Below are 23,668 nucleotides of genomic sequence, written 5' to 3' on the forward strand. Positions count from 1 at the left end.
TGTTTGTTGGTAATGAGGATCCCCCTGTGGCTAAACATGCCTTGGTGCACGGCCAGCACATCTTGGCACAGTGTTACACCGTCCGGGTTATCTGGATATTTCCCACTAACACCAACCTGTCAGAACTCCGGAGATGGGAACTTGCCCTTCAGCATATCTTCTCTTCTCGTCATCCACCAGGCCTCAATCTCTGCTAATTTCTCATTTCAATTTGCCGCCGCTCATACCTCACCTGTCTTTCAACATCTTTGCCTCTGTACTTCCACCTCGACTGACATCTCTGTCCAAACTCTTTGCCTTTACAAATGTCTGCTTGTGTCTGTGTATGTGCGGATGGATATGTGTGTGTGTGTGTGTGTGTGTGTGTGTGCGTATGTGTGAGTGTATACCTGTCCTTTTTTCCCCCTAAGGTAAGTCTTTCCACTCCCGGGATTGGAATGACTCCTTACCCTCTCCCTTAAAACCCACATCCTTTCGTCTTTCCCTCTCCTTCCCTCTTACCTGATGAAGCAACCATTTGTTGCGAAAGCTTGAATTTTGTGTGTATGTTTGTGTTTGTTTGTGTGTCTATCGACCTGCCAGCGCTTTTGTTTGGTAAGTCGCATCATCTTCGTTTTTAGATATATGATCTTGTACTCTGTTCAATTTGTTATTCTTATCTGTCTTCAGTTCCTCTATTTTTGCCCAAATTAACTGTAAAATATTAGTTTTTACAGTTTCTTTACTGACTATGATTTCACTTGGCTCAGACATGTCCTGACTGGACCCTGAAGCTTTTGTTTCTACCTCACTTTTGCTTTTGTCCCTATTCATTTTGTTAACAAGCACACAAGTCCACAAACAAATTAACTTCACAAATAGTTTCTGCTTATCTTTCTTTTTTGATGTTCCTGGTTGTAGTTGTAAAGTCCTCTTTCTTTTCATTCGATCTGGACTGTCATTAGTGGTAGTACATCATCACTCTTGGACTGATTTGCTTTGTTGGGCAGTCTTTGATTTTTTGCTCCACATGATCAAAAATTTATTTGTACATAAATTCTGAAAATTAACAGAATCAAGCACTTTCTGAAACAGATAAAACTAACTTCATTATTACTCAATTAATCCCGGACTAGCCCTCACTTGTAATCTACCTCCTTCCTGGTTGCATCTGGTGCACAATGAGCAATTTCTTTTCTGAAGATTTGACAGGAGTAAGATTACAACTTTTTAGGTTACTTATCATTACTTGTAGAGTTGGCTCCAGTTCTTGTCTAGGGTTTTGATTCTTGAAGCTGAAATTCTCACATTTTAGGTTCTCATGGTTGAATTGATCTAAATTATTTCGAAGTTTGTCATTGCAGAATTTTTGTTTTTACATTAATTTATTTTGTCATATTTTAGTATATCACACAGTCTTTTGAATTTTCACATTAACAATGCCAAAATTACATTGTTCGTCCAAAATACAAAAATACATCCGATCACATCAGTGGCATGCTTACTACTCCTCACTCTGTGGTAATAACAATATTCCAAAGGGTTTATAATTTTTCTTGGCAAATGAATTTCTATTAGTTTTGAATATTATTTCATAAATAAATCCAGAAGTAAACATAATAAACAGTACTAGATTGCACAATTAATAATGGAAATTTTAAGTGTGCCGGATAATTCATAATATCAAATGTTTGTAAAAAAATTAATTTAACTGTACATGCAGAGTTAGTACTATTGATTGTAACATCGAAAATAATAATTCCTATTCATAAATTTTAGCTTGGAATACACAGTATGGTGTATAAAATTATATATGAAATTTTTCAGGAAAACAGCTGATATAATACTGATCTGTCCAAAATTTGAAAAATATTTCTGGTTGAGGAAAAGTAATGCTAGAGGATGATGTCCTATTGCAACCACATTCACAAAGGTTTCTCTGAGCCTCTACACCCTCCAGAAGTTTTGAAACATATTTTCACAAGATGCAGAAGATAAACTTGGCAGTCATTTGTTTTAGTGAACATCCACTATTGCAATGCAATCCATCATAGCAAACGTAGTGAGAATTCTGACCAGGTAGAATCAATCATGTTTAATTCTACCTGCAACATCTGCCTATTTGATCACGTTAGTGCTTCAGGATTGTTGCGGCAGATAAGTGACTGTCATATGCTCTGTATAGTTTTCAGCTCCTCATTGTGCATGTTTCTCAGCACATTACATCAGAGATTAAGTACCTGTCATCCCTTCACAATCACAAGTTCTCACTCATCTAGTGTCCTTGCTGTGTGCACCAGTATTTGGAGACTCTTTCCATTCTGCTTTCCACCTGGGCATCACTAGAACAAACTTCCTTGCATAATGCAGTGCCGTGTTGCATTTTAGAAAATGCTGAAGCTCTTCCTCTTGTCAATCTCATAAATTTATCTGCAAAAAATCTGCTTATGGCTGTTCGTACTGTGCGTAACTGACCTGACTGTGCTCTGGATTGTTGTCAAATGAAGAAGGAGGGCGGACGTACATGCCAGAGGTCTGGTTTTAGGTGTGGCATTTCTGAATGGACCAGAAGTGGTGTGAATGGGAGAATGGATTCCACCTCCATGGGAACCCATCTGCAGCTTCTGCAACCCTCTGCCTGCTAATTGGACCCATGACATGGTACTTCAGGACTCTCCAGACTAGCAGCAAGAAATTATTTTCACAAAATGAATTGCAGATGAACATTACCTACTTTACAGTTCTGGTTCTGGGAGAAATGTAAATATTGTAAAGGTTATGAACCTCTGATAAAGTGCTTATTTTACTTACTTCAGAGGTCTTAGCAGTGCATGGGCATTAGCTGAGGAATGTGGCTTTCAGAATGTCATGTGGGAAAAGCTTGAGTTGGGTTTCACAACAGCATTGATTTCAGAGTCCATGTTGGTCCCATGGGCAAGGTCATTCTGTTAGACATACCTCATTACCTTTGAGTTCGGAATGGTTTTTAATATTCTACTGTATATGAGTGTATCACAAGATTTAGGTTTCCATGTAATATTAAAGGTGCTAGGAAATGTCTGCGTAGTTTATAATGAGGTAACAGGCATGGCAATTGTTTGTGAATATCAAGAAGGAAGTGGGAAATTTGACCCATGACATGGTACCTCAGGACTTTCTAGACTATCAGCAAGAAATTATTTTCACAAAATGAATTACAGATGAACATTACTTTCTTTACAGTTCTGGTTCTGGGAGAAATGTAAATATTGTAAAGGTTATGAACCACTGATAAAGTACTTACTTTACTTGCAGGTATACCCATTTTGGTTTACAAATTTATTCAAAATATGGTCTGTTTCAGCTGAGGAGCTCATACTTCCACCAGGAGAGCATGTGTATAATTTTTCTGTCAAACTCCCAGAAAATTTACCATCATCATTTGAAGGCACATACGGCCATATTCGTTACACAATCAAAGCAAAAATGAACCGTCCATGGGCATTTGATGAAAAAGTCAAAGCTTTCTACACTGTGTTATCACATCTAGATCTGAATACAGATCCTTTGGTCAAGGTATGTTATTATGAAGTATTGCACACATAAGAGGGACATGGTATCATTGATTTACTAATATTCCATTGTGCTGCATATAAGAATGACCTGTGTTTGAATATTCCACTATGTCAACTGATGGTGGTGGTGATGATGATGATGATAAAAGATGCAAGTTAAAGACCAGTTTCATATGAAAATGATAGTTTCTTATCTAAGCAGCAATCTACATTGTTCATGTTTTCTTTAATTTCTGTGTCTATTTGTAATTCATTACACCGACTGTTAATGAAATCATTTTGTGACATTTTGTTAACTATAAAATGTTATTTGAGTTTTGCTTTACCTCAAAAAAAAAAAAAAAAAAAAAAAAAGAGAATTGTAATGCACCAGTATTTAAAAGGATTCAAAAATGATAACACAACTGTCAACAAACTGTCTGCTTATGTTAACAGTTTTTCATTGACATGGAATTTTAACGTTAATATGATTGCAAATCTGAATGGTATAGATTCGAAGACTGATGATTAAAATGATGGAAAACTTAAAATTTCTAAAACTGTCTACAGCCTTCAGTGTGTGGAGAGAATTAGGTGCAGAGTCAACAGCATTCTTGGCAATAATCTACAAGAAATTCTTTAATCAGTAAACTAGTTCTAGTGTTGTGGAGGAGTGTACATCACACACTTGTATGAGATCAGCAGAATTTGTCCTTGTTACTGTCATTCTGTTTGTTCCTGAATTTTAGAAGATACTCTGAGTTTATTGACAGAAAACTTTGAAAAACATCTGTCATGTAACACAAGGCTCTAATAATGGAAGGATATATGACAGAGAATGATTACATAGCTTCACTTTTGGGTAAAGCTTAAATAACTTCCTTTTTGGTGAAAGCAAATAGCAGGCTACTGTTAATCTGTAGAATGCTTGGAAACTAGATTTCATTTACAAAGGATATTTACTTATAAGACCATATTGTGAATTTCATTGCAGAAGTGTTTAGGAGCCATACTGGGCTATACTAGCAAGTGACAGAAAGTGTGTATACAATGAAGCTGAGTGTCAAGTCACAGTACTATTTGACAAATGGGAGAGAGGAAAATGTGGTTGTCACCATGGAAATTGATTTACTTCCAGCTCATACTTGCTGTGTCTACTAAACTATGAAGAAAATCAACAGACAAGTAACATCTCATACAGAAACACAAGAACAGTTAGTAAACCTGCACTCACATCTGAGTAGAACACAAAGGAATCCTTATATATGGTACCCTACAGTAAAAACTAATATCCTTCACATCCCTTACAATGATTTGCCAAATGTATATGCACCTGTGGATCTCATCCAATGATTTAGATTGTTCGCAAATAATGAATTTAATGTACATTGTATGAATCTGGAACAGTTTTGTTGTTTGAGCTCGACTTCTGAACTGTAATCATCAACCTAAAAACTCAACATGTTCAAACTTCAGATAAACTAAACAATTTTTGAAATTAATTCAACAGAACTTATCAAACTACCATTTTATGTTTTCAAAGTTTTTCTTCAACAACAACAATTCCTGTAGAAAAGCCAGATGGTACACTCAGTTTAATTGGTAGACTACTGGGATGTTTCTTAGTGAAAGATACTGTTCATTGAATTTTTTTCTGAGATGTTGTTCAATACCAATTTACAGTATGATTGATATGAGGTTGAGGTAAAGTGAATTATCAAGTGTATTCAAATATGGATGGCATGAATGGTCTCAAGTTTGCTTAAAATGAGGAATAATCAGAAATATATATCTACAGATGACTGAAGAAGAGCCCTTCTATTTTGGAAAAAAATTGCTCATTAAGTCTCAAAAATATACACTGAAGAGCCAAAGAAACTGGAACACCTGCCTAATATTGTGTAGGGCCCCCGCAAGCATGCAGAAGTGCCACAACACGATGTAGCATGGACTCAACTTATGTCTGAAGTAGTGCTGAAGGCAATTGACACCATGAATCCTGTAGGGCTATCCATAAATCCATAAGAGTACGAAGGGGTAGGGAGTGGGGGGAGATCTCTCCTGAACAGCATGTTGCAAGGCATCCAAAATATGCTCAATAATGTTCATGTCTGAGGAGTTTGGTGGCCAGTGGAAATGTTAATAGCAATTCTGGATGTGTGGGGTATCGCATTGTCCCGCTGGAATTGCTGTAGTCCATTGGAATGCACAATGGACATGAATGGATGCAGGTGATCAGATAGGATGCTTACTTATGTGCCACCTGTCAGAGTCGTATGTAGACATATCAAGAGTCCCATATCACTCCAACTGCACACGCCCCACACCATTATAGAGCCTCCACCAGCTCGAGGAGTCCGCTGCTCAAATGAAGGGTCCACAGACTCATGAGGTTGTCTCCATACCCGTACACATCAATCTGCTCAATACAATTTGAAACAAGACTTGTCTAATCAGGCAACACGTTTCCAGTCATCAGCAGCTCAATGTCAGTCCTGATGGGCCCAGGCAAGGCATAAAGCTTTGGGTCATGCAGTCATCAAGGGAAGGTGAGTGAGCCTTCAGCTCTGAAAGCCCATATCGATGATGCTTCATTGAATGGTTCGTGCGCTGACACTTGATGATGGCCCATCATTGAAATTTGCAGCAATGTGCGGAATGGTTGCACATCTGTCATGATAAATGATTCTCTTCAGGCATCGTTGGTCCCATTCTTGCATGATCTTTTTCTGGCCAAAGTGATGTCGAAGCTTTGATATTTTACCAAATTCCTGGTGTTCACTGTACACTTGTGAACTGTTCATACGGGAAAATCACCATTTCATCACTACCTCAGAGATGATGTGTCCCATTGCTCGTGCACCAACTATAACACCACATTCAAACTCACTTAAATCTTGATAAACTGCTGTGCCAGACACTTGTCTTATATCAACATTACTGACTGCAGCACCACATTCTGCCTGTTTACATGTCTCTGTATTTGAATTCACATGCCTATACCAGTTTCTTTGGTGCTTCAGTGAATACGGAATGAAGGACTTTTTTTACAATGTAGATATCAAAAGTTTCATTCAGCTGATATTATTGTTGGTTGTTGACTAATAGATGAAGTCACTGAGTGGGTGAGACTTACAGCAAATCAATACGAAATATCAGCTCTGGTGCAGTTGCAGAAGTAAGTGTGATATTAAAACTTCCTGGCAGATTAAAACTGTGTGCCGGACCGAGACTCGAACTCAGGACATTTGCCTTTCATGGGCAAGTGCTCTACAGCGAAAGGCAAATGTCCCGAGTTCGAGTCTCGGTCTGGCATACAGTTTTAATCTGCCAGGAAGTTTCATATCAGCGCACACTCCACTGCAGAGTGAAAATCTCATTCTAAGTGTGATATTAATTGAAAATTTCACACTTTAAGTATCTGTACTGCAATGACTGCTATTTCATGCCAGGCATGTCACTTCCACTCAGAATAATGAAAATTATTAATACATATTATCCTCTGAGAAATAGCAAAATAGAAAAAGGCATATATATATTGCCATGAGCTGTGGGGCATGTGGTGTGGCATAGCAGTTAGCAAAGTGGACAGTGTGTTCTAGGTTGCCAGTTCAAGCCCAACCACCAACAATTATTTGTTAATCAGTATTTATAATTACTGGAAGGTTCTTGAGAGGTATTATGTTAGGATATTATGTATTATTTGATGTTTATATAAATAGCAGCACTCTCCATCCATCTGTTCCAGCTGGACATTAGTATTCACAATAAATGTGCTTTCAGTTCTAAGTATTGTACTTCATAATAACTGTGCTTTCATATTTGGACTTTATTGGGGTTATGATATGCCACTATTTGTTGGAACTGCTGGATGCTTTCAGCCTTCTGTATCACCATGGCTCCAATTAGGCAATGTAAACTCCATCGCTACACAGAGAGGAACCAGGATACAAGTAGTGCATCATTACCAGAGTCTGTGTCCACCCCTGGTAGCTGAATGGTCAGAGCAACAGAATGTCAATCCTAAGGGCCCAGGTTCAATTCCCTGCTGGGTCGGAGATTTTCTCTGCTCAGGGACTGGGTGTTGTGTTGTCCTAATCATCATCACTTCATCCCCATCGACGCGCAAGTCGCCGAAGTGGTGTCTTATCGAAAGACTTGCACCCAGCGAAGGGTCTACCCAATGGGAGGCCCTAGTCACATGACCTTTACATTTACCAGAGACTGTGTATTCAGGAGACTCATAAATTAAGGAACTGACTGAGTTGCCAAATGCAGGAGGAGAGATGACATGGTGTGTTTGGCAAATGTGTACTTTAACTTGGATGGCACAGCCTGGCAGTTGTTCAAGAACAACAAAGAGAAGCTCAGTAGCTGGAATAAATTCCAGGCAGAACTGAAGAAAATGTTTGATGTCAATCAGCAGCAAGTCTGCTGAGAAGAAGAACAATTGAAGAACAGGGTCCAATGTCATGGAGAAACATTGCAGCCCTACAGAATGTTTTGGCCCTGTGCCGCAGTGAGAATCTGAATATGACAGAAGCCAAGAAAATCTAACACTTTATGAAAGGAGTCACAGAAGACATGTACCAAGTTCTTCTGGTAAAGGATGTTACAACAAGAGATAAATTCATCAAGCAGTGCCAGTACATCAACAAAATGCAACAGAAAAAGAACTGGATCTGAGAGGATGACCCTCAAATGTGGTCCCTATGGCAGTTGTGGAAGTCTGTCATGACTTCACCTCTTTCTTAAGCCGGGTTGTAAGAGAAGAAGTACAGCATTTTGTGGCAGACAGAACAGTCAGATTAAGTAAGCAAGAGATAGCAGCCATAAACATTCATCCCACATGGCAGAAGATAATAGAGAATGTTGAAAAAGATGGATTTATTGCCCTTTAGTACAAATCTCCACTACCAGTTAAACCTGCCAAATGAAAAATACTTTGAGAATTTGGAGTTATGCCACAGCTATCAGATGACAACCCAGCACCCAATCATCTCAAGTGTCATCAGCTCCCCTGCCAACTACAAAGCCCTGCAGAAGAAGGGAAATTTGGAGGACAGAGGACAACAAGCCAGTATCTATCCACTGTTGACGTCCTGGACACATTGTCCAGAGAAAGATGATGAGTTTTTGACAACTACTATGGCTCTAATTATCAACAATCACAACAATTCTATTCATGCCAGTCAACTGTAGTGTCAGATGAAGCCCATAGCCACAGCATGGATGAGGTCAATCTCCAACATGGCGTAGCCAGTCCCCATCACTTTACTGAGTTATCAGCCACACCTAACCACTGAGTTCAGGAAAACTAAGTGAGGTGACCATCTGTGGCTGTGAGTCCGTCACAGGTGAAAATATTTCATGAACAGTAGTCACCAAGACGTCAGGAAATCTCATCGACAGTCAACCTGTCCAAGAAATAGTTGACTTGGGGACTTCTCTTTCTGTAATATCAAATGCTTATCATTGCTAGCTAAAGAAGGATGTGGTACTGATTGTGCTGAAAGTTTCAAATGGGAAATCTGTCCAGCCAGCAGGAGCATATATTGGAAGAATAACTATAAATGATTGAACAAAGCCCTTAAAATTTTTCATTTTATTAGAATGTGATAACAATGTTATTCTTGGATGGGATTTCTTGCAGACATCACAAGCAATCATAAACTGTGGAAGATCAGAGCTCAAGAGATTCTGTACGAAGACACATCCCCTGCATGGACTATTGCAGTGGGATGCCAAAGTTTCATGGAATGAAATGCAAGAAAGATTTTTCCTTGTCCTGAGATTTTCTCCAGTTCTAGCATCATATGACAATAATGCCAAGACAGAATTACACACTGACACTTGTGGTTATGGGATAGGTGCAGTACTAGTACAAAATCAGCATGGTGCTGAAAGTGTGTTAGCTTATGCTTCCGGGGTACCTTCTGGATGTGTTGACTTGACCTTACAACTGAGAAAGGGTGCCTTGCAGTTGTTGGGCTATCAACAAGTTCCTGCAAACCATTCACCACTGTGAGAGAGCATCATTCTCTGTGCTGGCTCATTAGCCTGAAAGATCCATTGGGTCAACTGGTGAGATGGGCACAGAGGCTTCAGATGTATGATGTCTCAGTGGTACACAAAAGTGGACACAAACACAAGTATGTCAACTGCCTATCAGGGAATCCTTTGAAGAACATAGCAGTGTGGACAAAATCTCAGTCATCACTGCATTAAATGACATTACTTCTGAATAGAGAAGAGATCAAGCATAGCTGAAAACCATAGTAGCCTTGAAGAATGAGGAATGGAAAAAGGAGAATTTCAGTTAATAAATGGAACATTGTATATGAGTAAATATGATCCAATGGGGTGGAGAGGGTAGCTCACCATCCCAGTTCATCTATGTCCAGTTATCCTGAAGTTTTTCCATGGCACTCAAACTTGTGATCACGTGGGATTCATGAAGACTCTAGATAGATTCAGATGCAAGTATCACTGAATGTGGCCCTACCAATCCACTACACTGTAAGTGAGGAATGCCAGTGGCAGAAGTATGTGCTGCAGTTACCTCCAGAACACCTGGTACCAATTCCAGTTCTGGCACACTGCTCTTCCAAATTGTAATCGACCTCTTGGGGATGTTCCCAAAGTCGACAAATGAGAATTGATTGATAACAGTCTGCTCTGTCCACCTCACCTGATACACTGTCACCAAAGCTCCAGAAATTCCAAGGCTCCTTGTAGAAGACATCATTTTGAAGCAGCATTCTGTATGATGATATCTGACCATGGAAAGGTTTTGCAGTCAAGACTAATATCAAAGGTAATTTTAAGTTGTGAAATCACCCACAGGGTGACAATTGCCAGCCACCCACAAATAAATAGTTCCACAGAGCACTTTAATAAGACATTGGCAAGTATGTCTTTCAATGTATGCTGATTTCAAACAGATAAATTGGCCTACAATACTTGTCATTGTGACATTAACATAAAACACAGCAAAGTAAGACACTATAGGCTTCACACTTTTCCTTCTGCTCCAAGATTGTGGGGCCAAAACAACAATGTGTACAATGTTCCTGTTTCAACTGGACAATACTCGGGATGACTACATGAAAAATATCACCACCTGTGTCTAATAAGCAAGACAATTGAATCATCTAAAGTCTTTGGATGCTCAGGAGAAAGAATGCAAGCACTATAACATCATGCATTGGCCAGTAAGATACAGCCCAGGAGACTTTGTACCGATTTTTAAGCCTATGCAGAAAGTGAGACTGCCAGAAAAGTTAGTAAAGAGCTACTTTTGGTCATATCATAACCTTTCTCAACACATGTAGAGTTGCGGATTATGACGCTTCATCAAGAAGACTAAAGAGCAGAGCTGTTATACTTTCCTTTGTATATACTTTCCTTCGTATGAAAACCTGCTACATTCCAGAGGCATAGATCAACAATGGAAGGTTCAAGCAAATTAAAGATCCACTCATCAAACATGCACTTTGATGGGAGAGGCTATTTTTATGGTGAAGAGTATGTAACTATACAACCAGAATGCAAGAACCCTCCAACACTGTTGCACAGAGGATCATTGGCAAGATCTAGATCCAGGGTGTAGTGAGCTCCAATGAGAACTTCTGAGGAATACATGTTGCAGGCTGTGGTGGATGTAGTGTGGTATAGTGATTAGTGTCATTGGCTGGCATGCTGCATGTGACCAGTTGAAACCCAAGAACCACTTATTTGTTATTTAGTATTTATAATTTCAAGAAGGTTCGCAAAATACTTTTGAAATAGCAGCACTCTCCATGCAGGAGTTCAGTCTGTTCTGATCTGTTTGTACATTGGTGTTCACAATGAACATGTTTTCAGTGCTACTTGTTTGTACCCATGGACAACCCTGCTTTTGGACTTTGACTTGATTCTGGTTATTACAATATAATTTGATTTGGAGGTAGGTCACAACATTGAAACTTACTGAAACTTCCTGACAGATTAAAACTGTATGTCAGACCGAGACTCGAACTCGAGACCTTTCCCTTTCGTGGGCAAGTGCTCTAACAACTGAGCTACCCAAGCACGACTCACACCCCGTCCTCACAGCTTTACTTCTGCCAGTACCTCGCCTCCTACCTTCCAAACTTTACAGAAGCTCTCCTGCGAACCCTGCAGAACTAGCACTCCTGAAAGAAAGGATATTGCGGAGACATGGCTTAGCCACAGCCTGAGGGATGTTTCCAGAATGAGATTTTCACTCTGCAGCAGAGTGTGCACTGATATGAAACTTCCTGGCAGACTGTGTCCCAGACCAAGACTCGAACTCGGGACCTTTGCCTTTTGTGGGCAAGTGAAACTTACTGCCATGATAAGGACAACCTTTGTTGTTTCCTGCCTAACCCCAATACCTATTCTCAAATTCACTTCACCTAGTCCTTCTCAACTCATCAAGACACATTTCCAGATGTTGATCTCCACCTCTCAGAAGGCTCCATAAATAACACCATCTACAACAAGTGTACCAACCACCAACAATACCTCCATTTTGACAGCTGTCACCTGTTCCACGTCAAAAAGTCTCTTTCTTACAGCCTCTCCTTCTCCATATGCCACATATGCAGTGGAAAGCAGGAGTTGTCAAAATATACCATTAATCTTGCCGGAGCTGTTATTGACACACAATATCATATACAGCTCATACATTAACAGGTCTCCCATGCCATCTGCTCCTCTGACACCAGTAAACCTGTTAACCAGCTAACCACCAGCGCTTCTCTGATCACCCAGTATCATTCTGACCTTGCAAAGCTCAACCACATCATCTACCAGGGCTTTGTCTACATCTCGCAGTGCCCTAGGATGAGGGACATCCTGATCTAAATCCTACTCACATCTCCCAAAGTAGTGTTCTACCACCCACACAACCTACAAAATATCCTTATCCATCCTTGTTCCAAACCTCCCAATTGTGCACCCTGTGGGTCATTTCATTGTGGTTGTCCCAGATGCAAGACCTATCCTGTGCACCCACCCATCTACTCCTGCTCTAGTCCACTCACAGGCATTTCCTACCCAATAAACAGGAGGGCCATGTGTGAAAGCAGCCATCCTATATATAAGCTATGCTGCAACTACTGTACCCAATTTTATGTGGACATGACCAGTAAAACAACTGTCTATTCACATGAATGGCCACCACCAAACTGTGTCAAACCTCAAACTTGTCCATTGTGTTACTGAGCATGCTGCATACCACGACAAGAATGACTTCAACAGTTGCTTCACTATCAAGGCCTTTTGAGTACTGTGCTACAGTGCAAATTTCTCTGAACTACTCAGATAGGAATTGTCTTTCCAACATACCCTGCACTCTCACAGTCTCCCTGCCATCAGCCTTCATTAACCTGTTCCCACTGCCTCACCATATATTTTCCCTTCTCACTTCTGTCTGCACCACTTCTACTCTGGCCAAATCATGCACTGCCCTCTCCTACCCTCTTTCTTCCACCCCCCCCCCCCCCTTCTCTCTCACCACCATTTCTCCCTCTTCATCTTCACCTTTCCCTCTCCTCCCCCCTCTCTTCCCCCTCCATCTTCCTATATTCCATTTTACTCTACCCTCTGTACTCTTTCCATCTTGCTGTGCAGTTGCAGAGTCATCTATCCAAAGACCTGCCACTTTCTCACTAACCCCTGCTTGTGCCCTTCCCTACAGACTCCCCACCTCCATCAGCTCAGGCACTGTTTTCAATAATGAAGTATCAATAATTATCAGTCTTGTTGAGGTCACGGGAGTTTATATTTGGGTGTCTGTGTGGTTCTGCTTGTGAATGTGTGTACTTCTGCTAGTAAAAGAGCTAGTTCTTGAACACTATTGTTCCCTGTTATTTGTTTCTGTGCTCCAAGCATTGATCTGCTATAGGTGAGTAGTTGCCTTTCTCTTATTATATAACATTACAGATGGGAGGGAGATACATGAGTTCAGATGTGCTCAGTAACTTTTTGGAGCATATTAGCTAAATGTGTTGTAGGTAATGTAGTGGAATTCAGGACTGAATTAGAGAACTTTCTGTTGGAAAATTCATTCCAAACCACTGAAGAGTACCTTCACAGAAACTCTTTAAATAAATGTTTTAGGTTATTTTATTATCACTATTAACATTGTTATATGATAATCATTTTTTATACTTAGTTTTAGCATGAAAAGGGTATTTTAGATTAGATGACTCTTCACCCAGTCCATCATGATAACTGTAGGGGACCCATAAGTCTCAGTATGAGATTCAAAGAAATGTCCACTAAAGCTGTGAGTCTTAAAACCATTGCAATTGACTGTTGGAGCATTTACAACAAAGTGCCAAAATTTGAGGCACTCTTGAGAGGCAGTGGAGCTCAGAAAATAGTTAAGTGCAGAAAGTTGGTTGAAACCTGAAAGAGACAGGAGTGATACTTTTCAGGAGAATCTGAGTGTGTATCTAAAGGGTAGGGTAATGATAAATGGAGATTGTGCATTTGTGACTGTAGATAAGAAACTAAAACCCAACGTGGTAGAAACTGAAACTGCATTTTGTGGCCACAGCTCAGTATCAAGGGTGGGCATAAACTTGTAACTGGATCTTTCCATGGGCTGCTAGGCTTGCCTTCAGATGTAACCAAAATCTTTAGAGAAATCTTAAGTTCACCAGTATGTAAGTTCCTCAGTCATAATTTCATCAAAGGAGACATTAATCATTCAACAATCAATTGAGAAAATTACAGTTTGTAACTGGTGAGTGTGACAATATGCCCTGTGAAACGTTACTAAATGCAGTCTCTGAGAACTACTTAGAACAGATTGTTCAAAAATACAGTCATAATGGAAATGTACTGGATATAATAGCAACAAACAGACCTGGCCTTTTTGAGGATATCTACTTTGATATTGATATCAGTGTCCATGTGAAAACTGTATTAACAATGATTTCCAACATATGAAGAGCAACTAAAAAAAGCACAAGTATTTGTGTGTTCAGCAAACTAGATAAAGAAGCAGTTTGAAACATTCCAGGGAGGATCATATAGAAAGCTATGGCATAGGGCTGTAGATAGGAGGATGCTGACTGAAATGTGTTTGACTGTCAAACAAGCATTTGCATAATGCCTGCAATGTCTAATCTAGAAGTTGCAGTCATTGACAGCCCTGACATAATTTCTGTTAACAACCTCTGCTGACTATTGCAGCAGAATATTATCTAAAGATCTCCCAAAAAACCCTAAGAAATTCTGGCTGTATTTAAAGATTCTTAGTGATACCAAAGTTAATGTCCAGACCTTCATGGGTAAGACAGTAACAGAAATTGATGGTAGCAAACCATAAGCATAAATGCTGAGCTCTGTTTTCAAATTTTCCTTTATGAATGAAAACCCAGGAGTACTATCCTAATTTAATTCTCACATGACACCAAAGACAAGTGGCATAGACGTTAGTGTCATAGGTGTTGAGAAACAACTAAAATTGTTAAAATTGGACAAATGCCTAGGTCCCAATGGAATCCCTGTCAGATATTATACTGAATTTGCAGCTGAATTAGCCCCTCTTTTACTTATAATCTACTGAAAATCCCTCAAATGAAAAACTAGGCCCAGTAATTGGAAGAAATCACAGGTCAAACCCATCTATACAAAGGATAGCAGAAGTGGTCCACAAAACTACTCTCCAATATCCTTCAAATCTTTAATATCCTCCTAATACATATTCTGAGAAATTATAATGAGGTATGCTGAACAGAATCACTTCCTTCAAGCCAAGTAGCATGGATTCTGAAAACATCGATTGTGTGAAACCTGACTCACACTTTTCTCACATGATACCCTGAAAGCCATGGATCAAGGTAATCAGAATTTCTTGGTAGGGATTACACAGCATGTTATCTTGAATGTAAAGTCACAAACAGGTGCAGAAGTAACATAAGATGTGCCCAGGGAAGCGTGTTGGGGTCGTTGATTTTCATGTTGCATATTAATGACTGCAGATAATATTAATAGTAACCTTAGTCTCTTTGTAGATGATGCAGTTATCTATAATGGAAAGAAGGATTCTAGGGGAAGGAAAAGGGTTGAAGCAAAAGGACTTGAGAGGTTTAGGGAAAGGGGTAGAGTTCAGAAAAGTCACCCAGGACCAAGGTCAGGGGAGACTTACTGGACAGAATGAGAAGGTGATGTCTTTTCTCCTCATCCCATCCGGTAAGTCTCCCCTGACCCAGGGTTGTGTGTGACTTTTCAGATCTCTACCTCTTTTCCTAAACCTCTCCAATCCTTTTCCTTCACCCCTCTTCCTTCTTCTTCAACCCTTCTGCCAGAAGAAGGATCCACTGGCTCCAAAGGTTGCATAATTAAAACCTTTTTTCAAATTTGTTCTCCTGCCGCTACTTGGTGAATAGATTTCTTTGTCAATCCAATTACATTATATTGTAAAAAATGATTATTTTCAGTGTCCGATTCCTCGGTAGAGTACTTGAGAAATGCAGTCAGTTTACAAATGAAATTTCTTACGAAAACATTCATCATTATATGGAACCCACATTAGAATATTGCAGAGATATACTGGACCTGTATGAAATAGGACTACTGGAAGATATTGAATATACACAGAGAAGGGCAGCATTAATGGTTACTAATTTGTTTGACCTGTGGGAGAGCATCACTCAGATGCTAAAGAAACTGAACTGGCAGCCACTTGGAAATAGACACAAACTATCCCAAGAATGCCTACATAGAAAGTTTCAAGAAACAGCTTTAAATGATAAATGTAGGAATATAATAATATCCTTTATGAATTGTTCCAATAAGGGCTGCAAGAACAAGATTATATTACTGAACATGTATGCAAAGGCATTTAAACAGGCATTCATCACATGCTCCAAACGTGAATGGAATGGGAAGAAGCCCTAATAAGTGGTACAATGCGAAGTATCCTCCGCCATGCACTTTACAGTGGTTTGTTAAGTGTGGATGGAGATGTAAAGTTAGAAATAAATGTATATCATTACTTTTTCAACATTCCAGGATGTCCTAAGGACCCATAGAATACAAATAATGTAATGTAACAAGATGCTTTTCCTAACTTAATAACTTTTTTTCATTTGGTGTGTCTTAGAAAAATACTCTCTGAGAATACAATGGTATTTGCATGACATATTAACTTCTAAACTTACAATTAATTGTCACATTCTTTTTGTGGAATCCACGTGCATCATTACACTGAGGTGACAAAAGTAATGGATACCTCATAATATCTTTACGGACCTCCTTTCGCCCAGTGCAGTGCAACAGCAAGATGTGGCATGGACTCAACAAGTCATTGGAAGTGCCCTGCAGAAATATTGAGCTGTGCTGCCTCTATAGCTGCCCATAATTGCAAAAATGTTGCTGGTGCAGAATTTTTTGCACGAACTGACCTCTCTATTACGTCCCATAAATGTTTGATAGGATTCATGTCAGGCAATCTGAGTGGCCAGATCATTTGCTTGAATTGTCTAGAGTTTTCTTCAAACCAATCGTGGACAGTTGTGACATGGTGACAAGGTACATTGTCAGCCATAAAAATTCCATCATTGTTTGCTGTAAATAATCTCCAAGTAGCCAAACATAGCCATTTTTAGTCACTGATCAGTTCAGTTGGACCAGAGGACTCACTCCATTCCATGTAAACACAGCCCATATCATTATGGACCCACCAGTAAAACCTTGCGCAGAGCCTTGTTGATAATGGGTTCAAGGCTCTGTGGGGTCTGTGCCACACATGAACCCTGCCATCAGCTCTTAGCAACTGAAATTAGAACTAATCTGACTAGGCCATGATTTTCCAGTCATCTAGGGTCTGTCTGATTTGGTCATGAGCCCAGGAGAGGTGCTGCATGTGATGTATGCTGTTAGGAAAGGTACCCACATTGGTCATCTGCTGCCATAGCTCATTAATGCTAAATTTTGCCACACTGTCCTAATGGATACATTCGTCGTATGTGCCACATTGTATTCTGCCATTATTTCATGCTTTATTGCTTGTCTGTTAGCACTGCATTTTCTGCTATGAGATTTAACACTTGAAATTTGATGTTCTTGGCGCATTATTTACACTGTGCATCTCAGAACATTTAATTCTTTAATGACTTCTGAAATTGAATGTCCAATGCATCTAGTTCCAACTACCATTCCACGTTCAGAGTCTGTTAATTCCCATCCTGCGGGCACAATCACATCAGAAACCTTTTCACATGAATCACCTGAGACAAATGACAGCTCTGTCAGTGCACTGCCCTTTTATACCTTGTGTGCACCATCTGTGTATGTGCATAATGCTATCCCATTACTTTTGTCTCTTCAATTTAATAACCTCTAAAATAGATGTTAGGTCATGTCTCAGGGGTGTTCTTAAATCAGCTTGTGATGTGATCAAGCTTGATACACATTTTTAATTCTACAATACCAGTGAATTTTTTGCCTTCATTTCTAGGTGAAGACCTCTGTATAAATCCTGTGTTTACAAAAATACATTATTTCATGCCCGCCTTTTTATATTTCATGTTATTAAGATAATTTTGAAGTTTTAACTTGAAAAAAGGTAAATTTATTTTCACTGAGTTTTGTTAAATATAACAGTTGAGCTAAATAAGATGTTATCAAAGTTGTACACAATTAATTTCTTTGAATTTATATGTAATCTTTGACCTCCCTTGCACTTGGTGGGAAGAGCAGTTGTAAGATGGAGTGTTGGAAAACCAGTTGCTAAGAGTAGTCATGTCTGACTTATTGTAAGAAGCAGTTCCATTTTAGATGTTGTGGAAAGTTAGTAATGTTTTGAGTTATCGCAGAAAGCAGTTGTGAAAGGCAGTCTTGTGAAATCTTTTGTGAGGAGCAGATATCTTTTAGGCAGATGTAACAAATGATCAGAACTTTATAGCTCATATATTTTGTGAACCAGTCAACTAAGTAATTAAGAATACAAAATATAGAAAGAATAAACTGGTTTTATATGGTAGTTAGTGTATCCTCAAAGGTTACAGTCCCAAAAATAGTATAATTTCTTCATACAAATAGGACCTGTAACCATTGTTATACCTCTGAGAAGAGACAACAGAGCCAAAATCAAGACAGTCATCTAAGTACAAATATAATAATTTAGTACAGTGTGCACATCTTGTCTATGTAGTTAAAAAATAACTATCATCCATACCATGAGGAAGTTATTGCATAAATTTGGAAGAGGTGTGTTACAGTCTGCGCTGAATTTTACATTTGAGCTCAAATTTTAATTCCTGTGATCAAACTATACATTAAGAATTTCAACATAAAATAAACTGACTATCCATAATTGCAAAGAAATACTATACCAATAATATTAGCATATTCTGATGCAGAGAATGATGAATTACACATTGAAAATTTGTGAGCTGCTTTTTAACTTAAGTGTGTCACATAAGATTTCACTAGAGGTGTCAGTAAAGAAGCTGTAGTCAGTAAATAAGACATTGTAGGTACAATAGTCAGCTGTTGTAATCTCTGTCATTTGGTGGAACACTCTTCTATTTTTCAACATTGTTTTTCATATAAAATAAATATCTAGTAATGTACTTAAATTAAAACTAAGTACACTTTACTGAAACGTATAGTGAGCACTTGTTGCTTTTGAAGTTCAACATCTTCCCATTGAAATGTGAAAGACACTTGCTTTCTAGAACGAAAGTTGTTCCCATTAACTACACAGCATGTGGCGTGTCATCATTTTCTGCTGGTACAATGTGACAAATGTTCACCACCTCAAGAAATTTTAGCATATGTGATTACAGCAATGGATAACATTCCACAAAGGAAAGAGAGGCAAATTAAAGTACAATTTATGTTTTAATTATGAAGATCTCAGCAGGCTGTGTAATCTTTGTATAGTGGTTTCATAAGAAGTTTGTACAGGAAATGTGATGCTTTTTGAAATCGTGAACAAGAAATAAATAAAGATTTGTGTAGTCTAGGTACTGTTTTTCTTTTCCCTGTTATTAACATTCAGCAATTCAGTTTTTATTCCTCATAAATTAAGGACCATTAAGTAAAATTTTCACTTTCATTTGTTGTAGTCTGTAATCTTGTAGAATGTTATAGAAAAAAAGAGTAATGTGAATGAGAAAATTAATTATGAATGAATCATAGATCATTCAAACATGGTTTTTCTTATTATCAATAAATAGCAAATAAGAGTACACTGTTAAGTGAATATAAGATTACAAAGGCATTTTTAGAGATCTCTGCAAGACATGCCATCATCTTACATATATTTTGATTTTATTGTTCATTTTTGCGGCAAGAATACTTTATTTTGGTACGTTCTTCCACAAAATAATTCCACAAACAAAAAGCAAGTAAATGGCTGCAAATTAAGCCAGCACCCTAAGCTTCATGTCAACACAATGACAATGATTTATTTTAATGCTGATGTACAAAGGAATGTTACATATAGCACATCATTTAGTGTATGAACATTTATATCTATTTCTGATGCCATCAGGCCATTGTTTCTTGTTTGAAATTGCATAATACAAGAACTGGTGAGATTAAGATTTGAATTGTTTACTGTGGGCTATATATAGGCCATTTCAGCTCTAATATGTGATGTGTTTGGTATATGCTGTTGTGACTACAGGCCCTGAAATTATGTGAAAATATACGTTTTGTTTATGGATCAGTGGAAGTAAGTCATTTGGTCAGGAGAGTCTTCTTTCACACTGTTTACAACCTCTGGCTGAGTTTACATCTAGCATATGCTGTCCCAAGCATATGATGCAGACTGCTTCCTGCTGAAAGTGAAACATGGTGATTTTGGCAATCATTGTGTGGTATTGCATGGGCCCCATGGTTACTCTGTAAGATCACATCACTTCCAAGGATTATGTGATCATTTTGGCTAATCAAGTCCATCTCATGGTACAATGTTTGTTCCCCATGCTGATAGTTTGTTCCAAGATGACAGGCCCCCTTGTATCATCCAGGACTGGTTTTATGAGCATAAGGATGATTTTATGAGCATGAGGATGAATTGTCACATCTCCCTGGCCACTACAGTCACCAGTCTCAGTATTACTGAACCTTTGTGACCTGCTTCATAGGAAAGGATGTATGATCACTATTCACATCCATCATCATTATCTGAACTTGCCACTATTTTGCAAGAACACTGGTATAAGGTTCCAACGAAAACCATACAGGGCCTGTATTTATCCATTCTGAGATGACTGGAAGCTGTTTTGAGTGCCAGCATGTATTAGGCATGGTAATATGTTGTAGTTGGGATATTTTCATGTTTTTCTGGACCCCTGTATTTTGTCATGAGATCTGTTGCATCACCTGGGAGCACATTTAAATTATCTACAATCAATAATCATTAAATAATATTCATTATATTATAGATCACTGATGATGCCTAGTATGAATGGTCAAAATACGTTTAGTTAAAAACAAAATAAACATTCAGTTGCTGAAGACAGTATGGTTCTTATCTGTAGGATAAACACAAATGAAACAGGCAGCTGAGCAATGATAACTGCAAATATTAATAGTATTATAGCAAGGATTTGATCTGACCATATACATATGTGTATGTATTTGTGCTATAGACTGACAAACTAGTAAGCTCTCTGTCTCTTTTGTGTGCACCTATCAGTGACTCAATGCTTCTGCTATTTGGTGAGTGGTCTCCTTTACTTTTAAAGTATTTACATAATAATTTGGCTGCATTTGTTTGGACATGTACCTTTCCTGCAGGGATGGTTTGGGAGGAGAATTTAGATAATAATGCAGATGAGCTTTTCCATAAATGTTCTCTCTCTCTCTCTCTCTCTCTCTCTCTCTCTCTCTCTCTGTGTGTGTGTGTGTGTGTGTGTGTGTGTGTGATGGAGGTGAAGGGGGAGGCATTTCTTGTTTGTAATCCATGCAAATAGATGTGTGTATTTTTTGTATGAGGTCTTAATAATAGTTAATATAAAGTTTAAATATCAATACAAATGGTCATGGAAAAAGTATGAAATAAAGCCTTATATATTTCATTTTTGCGCCAAATAATTTCCAGCCCAATAACTGTATGCCTTCATTCTCTAGAAACCCTCAACCAATCGCATTTTCTTTAATGTTCACCTTCTAAAAGCAGAGCATAGTTACTGTCCTGTGGCTACAGAAGTATTTTAACCATGGCAAGGGTCCCTCCTTATACTCAGGTCTTTATTTTTGAGAGTCACATATAGTAACACAAGTGCATATAGAGTAATACCACTGCTATATCAAAGGCATCCAATGTTTTGCAACCATACTACGGCTAATACACTGAAATGTTATTTTTATAAAAGCATATTTTGGGTAGATGATTTTAAATAATTTTGTCTTTTTTAAATAATCTTTGTCTTTGAACACCCACTTGTTTTGCAATATGGTCAGAGTATTATAACAATGAAATCAAGTTTCATTGGATCAAAGAGGCATACTCAAATTGTGAGGTGCACCACATGAGGGATTTTAAACAAGTGTCTGTGCAGTGACATGATGTTCCATCTTTTTGTCACACTAGGTGTGTTGCTTCCACAATAAACTAAACTTCTTGTTTATTGCAACCTTGAGTGGTGCTGGGATTTGCTGGTACAAAAAGGCCTAAAATATTCTGTCTGTTGGTGTGACAGTCACATTACTCTGGCTGCATTATTCCCTATACTCCTGCAATATTGCCTTCAGTGGCCAATGAATGATATCTAGCTAAGCACAGAGCATCATTTAAGGTGTCATTACCTTCAGAAACACTAAACTTCATTTTAATATGACAAAGCTGTATGGATGTGTTATCCAGTTGTGGGAGGCACATCCATGAAACATTTTTCCATGGTCATCTGTACTGGAAAAAGGCTCACCATTTTTTCATACAGTATCACTAGTTAATAAACAGATACAGAAAAAAGGCAAGGAAGAGCTTAAGCTTCTGCTAAAAAGTACAATTTAAATTTCTGTAGAAGCAAGCTATGACTTGCCCATATGGATCAAAACTCTTTTGCCTGCTTTTTACAATGTTAAATTTCATATAACAGCAGCTATTACATATGTAGATTAGCATATTCAGTGGCTTCTATTTTTTGTCCACAGAATACTACATTTTGTGCCATAATGTTTCAGGAACCTGTATCTCAAGTCACTGAGAAAACTCTGTGCTGCTGCTGGTGTAGATCCGGCCCTTTAACATTAGTTGCTAAAGTTCCAGCTACAGGATTTGTCTCTGGACAAGAAATACCTGTGACAGTAGAGGTTGATAATGCAACTGAAGAAACAATAAGTGCTGTTACATGTTCTCTAAAGAAGGTATTATACAATAACAACTTGTTTCCAATCAGCAAATTTCAGTTTTGAATAATTTTAATGTGAGCAAAAGAATATAGCTCACAAAATTTCATAAAATAAACAAAGAATAAAAACCAAACAAAGAAACTGGACCAAAAACTAAACATCTCTGCATCATCTCAAACAATTTAGGTCTGTAACATTTTCACATTTGCCAATGTGATCTGTCACTGCAGATTTCAACTTCACTTTGCATGCTTTTGTCAATATTAACTTTGTAGTCTTCTGTTGTACTAGAGAAATTTCACATCACCGTAGTTCCACAAACACAGATATAATGCAGATACTCGTGAGGAGTGACAGTGAGTGCGAATTCTTTGATGTCTATAACAGTGGTTAGTCCTCAATGGAATCTCAAAAATAGTCCTAAGCCCTGTACATCAGCTGGTACATCACACCAATTTAATGCTTCTATAATAGCTGAAATTTGGAGATATTCAGGATGCAAAAAATCACAAAATGATAGCAAAACCCTCTGAAAAAGAGCACGCCACAGTGACACTTTTGATTGGATTTCTAACTATTAAAGCATATGTTTGATAATTTGACTTCAGAGAACCAATGTTAATTGATTAATGACTCACACATTCTGCCTTTTGCTATGATATTCCCATCAGGAGACATGTTTTATTTTATAGTTGATGAAATGAATCACTTTTACGTATGCACCATGGCAAATACTCTTGAAAGTGTGCATTCTCAGTGGTCAAGGGGAAATTATACTGGCTTTGAGAAATTTTATTGTTTTTTTTTTTTTTGCTATTTGT

At 38.3% G+C, this 23,668-nt stretch overlaps 1 protein-coding gene across 4 annotated transcripts in view; it reads left to right on the forward strand.

The window, feature by feature from the left end:
* The window catches only part of LOC124777034 (arrestin domain-containing protein 17-like), a 191,088-nt gene that overhangs the window by 136,252 nt on the left and 31,168 nt on the right, over positions 1-23,668 (forward strand). For 3 of the 4 annotated variants that reach the window (XM_047252295.1, XM_047252297.1, XM_047252296.1), the window contains exons 3-4: positions 3,323-3,534; positions 22,680-22,862. In XM_047252295.1, the coding sequence (XP_047108251.1) occupies positions 3,323-3,534; positions 22,680-22,862 (395 nt within the window). The remainder of the gene's footprint in view (positions 1-3,322; positions 3,535-22,679; positions 22,863-23,668) is intronic. The other variant, XM_047252298.1, reaches the window with a different exon arrangement.

This window comes from Schistocerca piceifrons, chromosome 2 (assembly GCF_021461385.2).
Source record: "Schistocerca piceifrons isolate TAMUIC-IGC-003096 chromosome 2, iqSchPice1.1, whole genome shotgun sequence".
NCBI classification, from domain to species: domain Eukaryota; kingdom Metazoa; phylum Arthropoda; class Insecta; order Orthoptera; family Acrididae; genus Schistocerca; species Schistocerca piceifrons.